Source organism: Mus pahari, chromosome 5, assembly GCF_900095145.1.
Source record: "Mus pahari chromosome 5, PAHARI_EIJ_v1.1, whole genome shotgun sequence".
Classification (NCBI taxonomy): domain Eukaryota; kingdom Metazoa; phylum Chordata; class Mammalia; order Rodentia; family Muridae; genus Mus; species Mus pahari.
The window spans coordinates 62,189,492-62,201,703 of record NC_034594.1 but is presented as its reverse complement, the minus strand read 5'-3'; the positions used below and the strand labels follow the sequence as shown (position 1 = coordinate 62,201,703).

Below are 12,212 nucleotides of genomic sequence, written 5' to 3'. Positions count from 1 at the left end.
CGCCACCACGCCCGGCTCATCTTTGATTTTCAGTGAGGTTTTGATCATCATTGCACATTCATCAGCTTTTTAATATTGCCATTTTTGGTGAACCCCACATTCAGTTATGGGCTTGCAACCCAATTTGTAAAGCAATGTTTGAGACTGTGAGTGGGTGCCTTAACCGTTCAAGGAAAAAGATAGTATGCTTGTGTTTCTATGATTTACAAGTGTAATCTCATATCAGTTTTCTTAGGGACTGCCATTTATTTTCATAGATATATATAATCACAAACTATACACATATAAAATGAACATATCATATATATATATGATATATATACATGTATATATACATGTATATATTTGATTACAAAATAGTTTGTACTACTGGGTTATTTTATTTGCAAGGATTGGATACCTGTCTTAAGCCCACTAAAGCAGGAAAAGATTGTATTGATTCACTGTTGTATAAGGCAGTGTAAATGTAAGTGTGTCAGACACATCTGGACCCAATTGCTGAAGGATACTAAAGTGTGTCTCTCCTCTTTCACAGCTTTTCTGGTCTCCTTGAGGTTTCAGTCTAAATCTGACCTTGAAGGATAAAGGCTACATCACCTATCTATCTTCTCCTAGAAGAGCCTGTTCAATTAACCTTGAGGTTCCTGAAAACCAATACTTTTAGACATGGCTGTGTAGTACTCAGTCAACTTATGACATGTGCATTTTCCAAAGCCTAGGGTATAAATATTGGTGAAGTTTCCCCTAGGAAGGGAGGGAGCAGCCAAGTGTACGTAGCAGAAATAGCCCTCCTTGCTCACAGATGTACTTAACACTTAGAATAGCAAGGTCAGAGTTAGATTTAAGGTTAATTTGTCATAAAGGATGAATTATTGCTGGCTCATGAAATGTCTACATTTTATCCCCCCCCCACTTTTATCATCATCTTTCCATAGGAGGCAAAGAAGACAAAACTATTAGGAGAAAGTATTTCTACTTAAAGAATAATTTTCTCTGTTTCAGTTTATTATTGTAGCTTTTTAGTTATGTCCTAAAGCGGTCCCCTCCCCCTGCCTGTTATTGGTCTTGCATTTCTTCTCCTGTTGTACTGACCTCACTATCATCTGGTCACAGTTACTTAGGAGGAGGTGTGGTGTGAATCAGTCTGTGAGTGACAGCCTGACCTGGGCCTGGCTGGCTCAGAGCAAGGGGACAGAAGTTGCACAGCATGGCCCGCTGAAGCGGGAATTTGAATGTGGCTATTTTCTTACTCCCAGTTTTGTCTTTCTCACCTTAAACTATTAAAAAATTATTTATGTGTGTGAGCTCATACAAGTGCAGGTACCACGGAGGCCTCTGATCACTGAAGCTGGAGTCACAGGTGTTTGTGAGCCATGATGTGTATACTAGGAACTGAACTTGGGTTCTCTGGAGGAGTAGCAAGGTTGAGGCCCTGTGTGTGTGTGTGTGTGTGTGTGTGTGTGTGTGTGTGTGTGTGTGTGTGTGTGTGTGTGTGAAAATTCTCTAGTTCAGTTTCTCCAGTAATACTTTGAGGTTTCACTGTAACCACATCTCCATCTTAGATTCAGGAAACTTAAGTACATGTGTTGTGTTTATAAAAAGATAAAGCGGGGGGGGGGTATGTTCTGGTGAGGTGTGGAGGAAGGGGTGCCTCGGTGGGCCCATGCTGAGGCATCTCTTCCCCCTGAGGGACCAGCCTCATCAAGGTGTAATATAGAATAGAGTTTACTTAGGGCATGGGGAGGTGAGTTAAGAGGGTAGTAGAGGCAGAGAGAGAGAGAGAGACAGACAGACAGAGAGAGACAGAGAGACAGACAGACAGAGAGAAGAGAAGTAGAGAAGTAGAGGCTGGCCATGAGCACTTGGAGAGAGAGGGGGGAAAGGGAAAGCAAGAGAGGAAAAGAGAGAGGAGGGGGCAAGCAGCTCCTTTTATAGTGACTCAGGCACACCTGACTGTTGCCAGGTAACTGTGGGGCAGAGCTTAGACAGAAAGCTAACAACATGGCGGGCTATACATCAGCAATGGAACACCTGCAAGTGCTACAAATCACGGAACCATCTCTCCAGCCCTCAACTTCCCTTAAAAAAAATTGTTTTTAAATTTTATTTTACTCCCTCACCAATTATTCTCAGGTCAGCAAAGAGGCCCGTGGGCCACTTTTAATAACCTGTGTGCTGTGACTAAGCCTACAGCTGTGGGATTTGGTCCTATGATAATGGCAGAAGTGCCAAAAAGATAATCCCAGAACTTCTAGGTAGTGTGAATATCTTGCCCTCCTGAAAGGGAGTCCACAGTGTGTCAGGAGTCAGAATATGAGAATCTGGATCAGCGACTTCTTGGTGTTCCTGAATGGTGTCTCTCTACCAGAGATCAGCAGCATTAGGCTCCAATGTGATACTTGATCTCCTGAGTCTCTCTTCCATTTCTCTTCCTCATCTTTCTACCCTAGTTTCTCAGAATCAATCTGATTTCATTTCTCATGCCCAACGATCCCCATGCTGCTCTTTAGACAACTCCCAGTGTACCATGCTGGGCAATGGAAAGACGAGTCTCTTTTCCATTTACAAGTTTATCAGAGCTGGTGATTTTGTTTCCTCAAAATATGGCTATATCCATCAAGTTTCAAAACAGAGGCATAGAGCTAGTAGCATATACAGATCCTACACTGAGGAATTAGCTTTTGCAGTCATGGGAGCTGGCTAGGTAAGCCAGAGGTTGAAACTGTAAGGCAGGCTGCCAGGAAGAATGGGCTGGTCCTCCCACACCAGAAGTATTCTTCCTCATCAGGGAAGCCTAAACCCAACCCTTAAGAGTCTTTCTGTAGATGGTATGGATCCTGCCTAGATCATCAGGACAGTCTCCCTTACCTCAAACCTTCAGTCTTGTCTGCAAAACACCCTCACAGCAACACCGCAGTGAATGTTACGTCCAGCTACTGGGCACTGTGGTCTAGACAAGTTGGCACTTATATCTGCCCACCAGAGTGGTCATTTGAGGACTCCTGAAATACAGGCTCAGACCTGCTATGAATGCTGAAACCTCTGCACCTTTCCATGAGTTGTATGTAGTTAGAGGGCTGACTGGGGCAGTTTCTTCTTAAATGAATATACTTATGTATGTATATTATTGAAAATAATAGGTGGTCCAGGAAGGACAACTTAGATGAAGTAGCAAGAAGATAAGTCTCTGAACTTTGATTTAGAGATCATTGCTTTAAATTTGTGCTTTGCATTTTCCTTTCAGCACACTCAATTTTTCCTACCTTCCAGAATGTTCCTCAGATCTTTGTGGTTAGGAAGGCAGCATTTTAGGACCCTCTGATATTTCATGGACTTAAGCAGCTTGTATGTCTGTGGTTATGTTCTTGGGAAAGAGACGCGATAAAGCAACTACAGGATTCTGTAGGGATGATAAAGTGTGGGGAGGCTGTGGGGAGGCACTGAGTCTGTGTGTGCACAGCTATCTACATAATATGCAGGCTCCAGTGCAAAATGCAAATTCAGTGTCTAGTAATCAGAACCCAGGAAAAACACATAAAGCTTTCTGCTTGGCTCTTGAATCTCTTTCTGTGGTTTATCATTATTTACTTTTTTTTTTTTTTAAGTGGGGCAAGAATTAAGCATTTATTGTTAATGACAGGCTCCATAGTCTTCAGACAGAATCACCATCAAGCAAAAGCTTATCTAGTAAAGTTTAAGGTGGCCAGTAACTTCATCAATTCATTCTACTAGTCCTGGCCCAATTCCCAGGACAGTTCGAGAGAACCTGGGTCTATATGAGTACGTCCAGCATCTTGGATTAAACTTACAGTCAGTCCCAAGGCTTTTGCATGGGTGAGTAATTGAATGAGGGCGTCTTCATCTGGAGCTCTGCCCACACTTTGGGCTGGCCACAGTACTCCCACTCTTTGAGCACTTGAGGGCTTCTCCTTTAAGTCTGCTTGTAGGCAGAAACCGTAGCATGAGAACACTGGGCAGCGACCTTCCCTTTCCCCATCTTTAAGTCAGTTCGAACCACAGGAATCATTTTGTATCCCCCACTCTCTCCCAAGATGCTTGCTTTGGTTCCAGTCTCTGTGTCTCTATTTGTCTCACTTGTTGAGTTCTGGGGGAACATCCCAAGGTGGCTCTGGAGGCCCCAGCCCCAGCACATACCACAAGCAACTCCAGCAGCCAAGTTGAGTGTACCAGGATGAACCAAATACTCCATTGTCAAGAATTTGGAGAGCATCTCATAGTTCTCCACTCCAGAACAAGGAATACACTTCTCTTCATTTACTATTTAATACTGCTCCAAGGGAAGAAAAACCAGGAAGCTTTGGATGACTGGCATGAACTTTGGTGGCACTATGCCCCCCTTCAGTGTGAAGCTAGGAATAGAGTAACAGCCTGTATGGGTGGCACTTTCTAGTTGAGACTGGTTTGCTTCTGTCCAAAGACTGAAAGTGCTGCACGACACTGCCCTACCCATTTGAATGATATTTCTAGATATGTGCTCATCATGCTTTACCTTTGTCCAGGTAATGAGCAGGGAGTGATTATAGGGGGCAGTAACTGTGATGGCCACACCCATCTCTTTCTGTGTTGTTATTTCACTGTAGGTTGCTGTGCTGTCTGATACAAGGAAGGGATGCCCAGGGAAGCATAGGACAGATTTCCTTGATAGCTGTGTTTCTAGGACACAGCTGACTTGGCATTTGAAGAAAATTCTGGCTCCTAAGGGTGACTCATTGGGCTATCTGTATCCTCAATTCCCCAGTCATAGCCTTAACCTCTTGCCTTACACGCACCTTGACTCTTGATGCATTCTAGGTATCTGATCCTATCAGAGTTCTCCATCATGGGGCATCACTGACACATGTGGGAAGCAAGGATTGAGGAGGCCCATGCTGTGACTGTCTCCTGAATGACTGTGCCATGCAAACTTGCAAAAGATATATCCAAAGATACAGATATTAAAATTTTGTAACAATAACTCTAATCCAAGAAGTCCCACAAGGTTGTGGCTCCCTTGAGCATGGGGCTCTGCGTGATTGCACAGGTTGCATGCTCATAAAGTTAGGCGTATGTGACTAAGGCTTTTACAAGAGTTAAGGAGTCACCCCTCCAGATATGTTGGGCAGAAGCAGCATATTCAGAGGTTCCAGGTCACATGTGTCTTTGGTGTATTCTCAAACACTAAAGAGGCCACTGTGACTGGATTCATAATCAGAAACATGAGGTCGAGAGATGAAACCAGAGAGAGAGTAGGCCTCTGAATTATGAATATCTTCAACAGCTAAATTAAGGGTTTTGTATTTTTCTATGAACAGATGAGGATAGTAAAGTTTTGGCATGTTTTAGTTTTAATAAAGGCATGGGTACTTGACCATAGCTGGAGTTTAGAAGAACCCATTTGGCTTCTGTGTGGTGGTGATTTCTATAAGGAGAATTCTGGAGTGAAGAAAACAGTTTGGATGCTGTTATAACCATCTAAATGAGGATAAAATCACAGACTGGGTGGCATTATGTCCTGGTTAGTTTTTTATGACCAACTTGACAGGGTCTAAAGTTACCTGGGAAGAGGAAACTCCAACTGAAGAATTACCTCAACCATATTGGCCTGTGGCCACGTCTGTGAGAAATACTCATGATTTTTTGTTTGTTTGTTTGTTTGTTTTTGTTTTTGTTTTTCGAGACAGGGTTTCTCTGTGTAGCCCTGACTGTTCTGGAACTCACTCTGTAGACCAGGCTGGCCTGGAACCCAGAGATCTGCCTGCCTCTACCTTCCGAGTGCTGGGATTAAAGGCGTGTGCCACCACTGCCTGGCAACTCATGATTAATGACTGATGTGGAAGAACCTGCCTTCTCTAGGGCATACCATCCCCAGGTAGCTGAATCTGAGATAAGCCTGTGAGCAAGCCAGTTAGCAGCATCCCTTCATGGTTACTGCCTCCAGATTCCTGTTCTGAGTTCCTGTCTTGACTTTCCTCAGTGACAAAATGTGACCTGGAAGTGTAAGCTGAAACAAACCTTCTCCTCCCCAGATTGCTTTTTGGTCAGAGCATTTTATCACAGCAACGGAAGGGAAACCAGAACACACTGATAGCAATAGTTAAACAGAACCATATTAGGAACAGTTTTCAAAACTGATGCATTGGACTGCCTATAACAAAGGATATCTCCTTAAAATTTTGGTTGGAGACAATGGAGAAAAAGAGCCTACTAAGTAGAAGATTTCCCAAGGTCCTATAGCCAGTTCCGGAGGTACCTGGCAAGGCAGGAGCAGAAGTCTTCTGGGCTTTCTGCCATTGATCCTGCCTATTATCCTTTCCTGACATCCTTCCTGGTGATGCTGAATCTATACTGATCATGTCTCTAAGAGTCTATACACATGACACCTTGGAAAAGCTTCACAGATGATAAAGTCTTGGGTGAAACAATGCTCCCCGTGAACTTGTATCTTTATGCCTCTGCTGGGGACTGAGTTCCCCACAGCTTCATGTTAGTCTGGTCTTCATAGGATGTTGTCCACTCCATTGAATAATATTTCTCAACCTTGCTTACTACAACAGAATTATTAAGACAAAGCATTTGCTATCTGGTTTGGTGTGCAGTTGAATCAAGGTGCACCTCCCAGTGATCTAACTCTCTTGTTTGATCTCTCTGTCTTTAGCACTTCCAGACCATGCTGAAGTCTAAGTTGAATGTCCTAACACTGAAAAAGGAACCTATACCAGCAGTCCTCTTCCATGAGCCGGAAGCCATTGAACTGTGCACCACCACACCCCTGATGAAGGCAAGGACTCATAGCGGCTGCAAGGTACAGTACAGGAGGCCTTCAACCTCTCTTGGTAGGCCAGACAAAAGTATGTCTGACGTAAGGGTCTTGTTCTTTAGTGGTACTCCTATTTTAAGAGTGCAAATATCACATGACTAGCAGATTTATGGAGTGATGTTAGTTTGAACTCCCATCCCAATTTTTTCTCTCAATAATAGATGATTTTTCATCATTTGGAGGACATACACCAACAATGTGAGTTTTACTATGTGTGAATAAGATAGCGTTCTTACTGTTCTTTGAGTGGCTATGTGGAACTTTGAATTTCAGAGGGAAATTTCATTTTTTAAGCTTTAGTTTTCATGTGCATGCATGTGTGTGTGCCTGTGTTTGTGTGCCTGTGTGTGTGTGTGTGTGTGTGTGCCAGTGTGTGTGTGTGTATGTGTGTGTATGTGTGTATATATGCAGATGCTCACGGAATCTGGAAGACAGCATTCATAGATCCCAGAAAGCTGCGGTTTCAGGCAGTTATGAGGTGCTGGATATGTGTGCTGGCATCCAGACTCCCGTCTTCTGCAAAAGCAGCAAGTGCTCTTAGGTGCTAAGCCATCTCTCCTTTCTCCAGGGAATTTTATCTCTCCAGGTGGCTCCCCCTTTTTTATTTGCAATCTGAATAAAACATGTCTTAAAGAATGAAAATTCCCAACCCCAAACCAAACCAAACCAAAATACTTCTCCAATACTTGAACCTTCCAAATCCCTTTGTGGGTTATTTTTTTTCCCTCAAAACTTATACTAATATTCATGCTTCAGCATCTGTAAAAACCAAAACCACCCCCCAAACCCAAACAAACAAACAAACAAGCAAACAAAACCCAAGTCATCTTTTTTCATTCACGCCAACTATGATGCTGACATGGATACAAAACTAGAGACAAAATGTTCAATTTTGGTAAGCTTTTGGATTTTTTCCCCTTACATCATTTGTTTTGTTTTGTTTTGTTGTTGTTGCATTAGTGAATATAGAAATAAGTTTAGAGATACCAAAGAAAATCTGCTTTCTGTGGGTTTGCCATCAGGAGCTTGTTTAGAGTGGAGAACATGTAATGAGGGGTAAGAAAAATGAGCATTTGCTTATGATCTTTTTTTGAAAACTGTTTAGATCCACCCCTGTCCTTATTTCTTGTTGGGGAAGCAGGTCTTACATAGCTGTGGTCAGGTTGGAACCTGCAGCCATCTGGGGTGACAGTAATCTGCACAAACCCTCACACACACCCATTCATTCCACACATAGTTACTGCATACTCAGCGTCTGCCAGGCTCTGGGGCAGAGTGTGGACAAGACCCGCAACATCTTTGTGGGATTTTTAACTGCTAGTTGCGAGTCAAAGGAGAAGAAAACACATGTACGCAGCCATTAGCTGGTGAGAGCCAATTTGTAAAACCCTTCTGGAAGTGCCTTCAGACAGAGAAAATTGGGAATGCTGGATCTCTGATGTCCATGTGTGCTTGCTGTCGCTTTGAAGGGAAAGAGATGGGCTAGTGTGCGTGGAAGGCTGAGGAAGGTTTGAATGGTGGACCCAGACTAAGCAGAGCCTGATGCTCATGCCAAGGAGTTTAGGTTAATAGGAGTTTAGATTTTCCTCTAGTTATAATGAGAATATAAGCAAGTAAGTTGAGATTCCATTTGTAAAAGGGAGTAGATGGCTGTCGGGAGAGAATTATGATGTGGCCTTGGGTCCACCATTTGAGTATAGTTGACTGGATGGACAGACTGTGTGAAGTCTACCATCTATAACCATTCTGGTAAAGAACCAAGATGCTAGAGAAATACTGATGACATTTGGAAAAGTGACTGGAAATCAAAACTTACGTCCATCCTTTAGTAGATGGACTCATGCCATTTTGAATTCAGTCACTATTAGAGAAGATGGTATCCTGAAGCGAGATGAAGTAGGGACCAGTGTAAGGAAGATGACGTAGCTTGATGAAACATGCAGATTATGCTTAAAATGTTTTTTTTTTTTTAAACATTACAGAATGAAAAGTTGTGGCCCATGCTTTTACAATGCCAGCCTGGTCTGCATTGTGAGTTCTAGGACACCCAGAAGTACATAATGAGAACCTTTCTCAAAACCAAACCAAACCAAAGCAGACTAAAGCAAAATAGGTCATCCCAGCCTCATCCACACATGATGGTGTGTGTGTGTGTGTGTGCGCGCGCGTGTACATGTGTGTGTGCGCGTGTGCATGTGTGTGTGCATGTGTGTGTGTGCATGTGTGTGTGTGTGTGATACAGAGAGAGTGGTGACAGGAGGGATGGGCAATGGAGAGAGAGGGGAGGGGGAGAAATGGAAGGAGGGAAGTGGGATGGGGGATTTTTTAGGAGAAGAAAGGAGTAAAATTGCATAACATTTATTTTTTTCTAGAAAGTGTATAGAGTTCAGTATTTATGTTTTCTTCCATCTACATGTACTGCCCTTATGTTGCATTAATTTATTTTATTTCTAAAAGGATATTGGGGAGCTGGGGAGCTGGTTCAGTGGTTAAAGAGAACATATTGCTTTTGCAAAGACCAGAGTTAGGGTTTTAATACTACTGTCAGGTAAACCACCACCACCTGTAACTCTAGTGTATGGCAGAGGTTCTCAACCTGGGTGTCACCATCCCTTTGGAGGTCAATGACCCTTTTATAGGGGTAGAATATCAAATACTTACATTACAAGGCATACCAGTAGAAAATTACAGAAATGAAGTAGTAACGGAAATGATTTTAGTGTTGGGGTCACCACAACAGGAGGACCTGTATTAAAGGATCACAGCAGGAAGAAGGTTAAAAAAGGATGCCCTAGGGGATCCAGCACCCTCTCCTGGTGTCCTGGTGTTCTCACACATGCATTGCCCCCACACACATACTCGTCATTGATTTTTTAAATAAGGAAATTGGGAAGAAGAGGGATTCAGGTAAGGACATTGCAGAGGATCATTGTGCAGGTGTCAGTATGTGTGGCCAGCTGGACAAAGGAAGGGGGGGGCACCTGTAGTTTTAGCTGAATCCAGGGAAGAGTTTCATCTGTAGCCAAAGTGAAAAATAACCATTAGACCATCAAAGAACCATGTGAACTCTGCATCCTTAGAGGAGATTCAAGGCATGGATAATGGCACTCTTAGAGCTAGAGTTCAGGGTCGGGCGTGCTTCAAGTCTCTGAGCATTTCTGTTTTATCGGACCGTTCTATTTAAGTAAGAAAGCCCTCAACATGTGATTCTCCAGCTGTGTGATACTGATTTAATACCCCTAAATTTTAACTGCAAAATACTGAAACTGTCTTTTTTTTTTTTCCCCCAAGGACAATACCATGTTTGTTTTCAAAGTCATATTCCTTTGTTTATTTTTGAAAGGTTAGATCTTGGAAATTCTGACATTTCTGTTTAAAAATCCCCAACCCCCTCCCTGCTTCCCTGCGAGTCATCTTTAAGAACAAAGTCTAGTGTTTCCTCTCTGCTTCTTTCCAGTGAGTAACTCAGCTCACAAGATGCCAGCTGCAGAGGGAACTCTCCTCCCGACTCCTGAGTCCCAGGAATAATGAGCATAATGTAGCTGGGGCCCAGCTGCAGGGCCAGCATTTGGGACCCTCCATCTTTACACAGAACTGCTTCTTCTTCTTCTTCTTTTTTTTTTCCTAATGGCTCCTAAGATGTACTTGCATAACTTTTAATTTGGGAAGAGAGAGAGGCTGGGAGAATCAAAGGGGAGGGAGTTGGGAAATGGTTTAAGGTCAGCATCACGGAGACCCCACGCTCATCTCTGATAGCTTGCTTGCCTCTGATCTGTATTCTCAGTGGGTCCTGGAGAGATTGCTCTGCCAGGCTATTCATGTCTGGGGCAGCTGCAGCTTTGTCCCTCCTCTATTGCTGCTGCTTTCTTTTTCTTTGGGGGTAGGTTTTTTTTTTTTTTCTTCCAGATAGCCCAGTGCACCCCTGTAGGAGTCTCACTGGAACTGCTGCTTCGAGCATCTGATTTTGCAGCAGTGGTGACAGCTTGTCACTCCTCTCTCTTGAAGAATGGGATTCTGGGTGGCTTCACCTGCTTAGCAAACATTCATCGAACAGTGAAAGTTCACCGTAGGTAGGTAGGAGTCATGGAGGAAGGGGTGGTAGGAAATGAGGTGTACAAACAAGCACCGGAAACAGGGGGGATGCTCAAGCGAATTAACCTCAATTCTTTTTTTTTTTTTTTTTTTCTAAAAGGTCTTCTGGCTCCCCACTGTGGGATGATAATTAACTAGCTAATTTGGAGTGTGTACTGCACATGTGTGTACAATGGCTAGTATGCAGAAATCAGAGGCCAACTTCCTGGAAGTCGGTTCTCTCTCCTTCCACCACATGGGTCCTGAGGATCAAATCCAGGTAGTGTCTGTCTTGGCACCAGGTATCATCACCTGCTGAGCCACTTCAGGAACCCAATCACAGGGACTTCTAAAGACTTTTGCCTGGATCAGAATCCCTGAGCCTTTCGAAGGAAGTTTTTTCCCATTGGTTAATTAATTAATTATGAATCCGTTTAACATCTCAGTCACAGTCCCCTCCCTCCTCTCCTCCAAGTCCCACCCTTACAAGTCCCTCCCCCACTCCCCCTGCCCTCCTCCCCAGAGAACTGGAAGCACCCCTCCCCCCTTGGTTACCACCCCACCCTGGGACATACAGTCACCATAGACCTAAGTGCATCCTCTGCCACTGAGGCCTAACCAGGTAGTCCAGTTAGGGGAAGGGGATCCAATGGATCTGGAATGTGTGTGTGTGGGGGGGAATGGTTTCCATCGAATCTATCAAGGTGACTCTAGTTGAGATTCTTAGCAGTGGGGGATATGGAGCTTGAAGTTCCCAGGAACTTGTATTCAAACACAAAATGTTAGTGACTGAGAGTAGGAACCAATACTCTAAAATCTACCATAAAATTTACCTAAAGGTGGGTGGTTTGGTGCTTGAGGGGTGTGTGGTAGGGGTAATATAAATGTAAGTGCTGATGGACTGGTGCTTTATGGTCTGAATGGGATTCGACAAAGCAAGTCATGACATCTAATGGGGAGTGGCTCTGGAGTCTCAGTACACCCGTTTTCTGGATATTTGTGTGTCTTATCCTCCAGGGGGCGCTGTCCTACTTTGCACAGATTCACAGGTCTACACTCCACAGTTCTGAATAAAATAGATTATATTGTTATGATAACGATGATGATGATGATGATGATGATGATGATGATGATGATGAGCAATGATAAAAAGACTAATGCAGGAATTGTGATCCTGGATAGCACCCGCTCATTAACACATTTAGTGTATTTGCTACATCTTTGTGTATTCCCTAGTGTAAAATGAATTCATGCTCATGACAACTCAGCAGGCTAGGGACATGTGCACCCCAGCATCACAGATGAGCTAGTTGAGACAAGAAGG

General features: G+C 43.5%; 1 protein-coding gene and 1 pseudogene across 1 annotated transcript in view; one reads left to right on the top strand and one right to left on the bottom strand.

Annotated features, from left to right (window-relative positions):
* Window positions 1-12,212, top strand: part of Pid1 (phosphotyrosine interaction domain containing 1) — a 218,910-nt gene that overhangs the window by 101,178 nt on the left and 105,520 nt on the right. The window contains exon 2 of the mRNA XM_021197711.1: window positions 6,656-6,802. Coding sequence (XP_021053370.1) covers window positions 6,656-6,802 — 147 coding nt within the window. The remainder of the gene's footprint in view (window positions 1-6,655; window positions 6,803-12,212) is intronic.
* LOC110321471 lies at window positions 3,617-4,231 on the bottom strand (annotated as a pseudogene).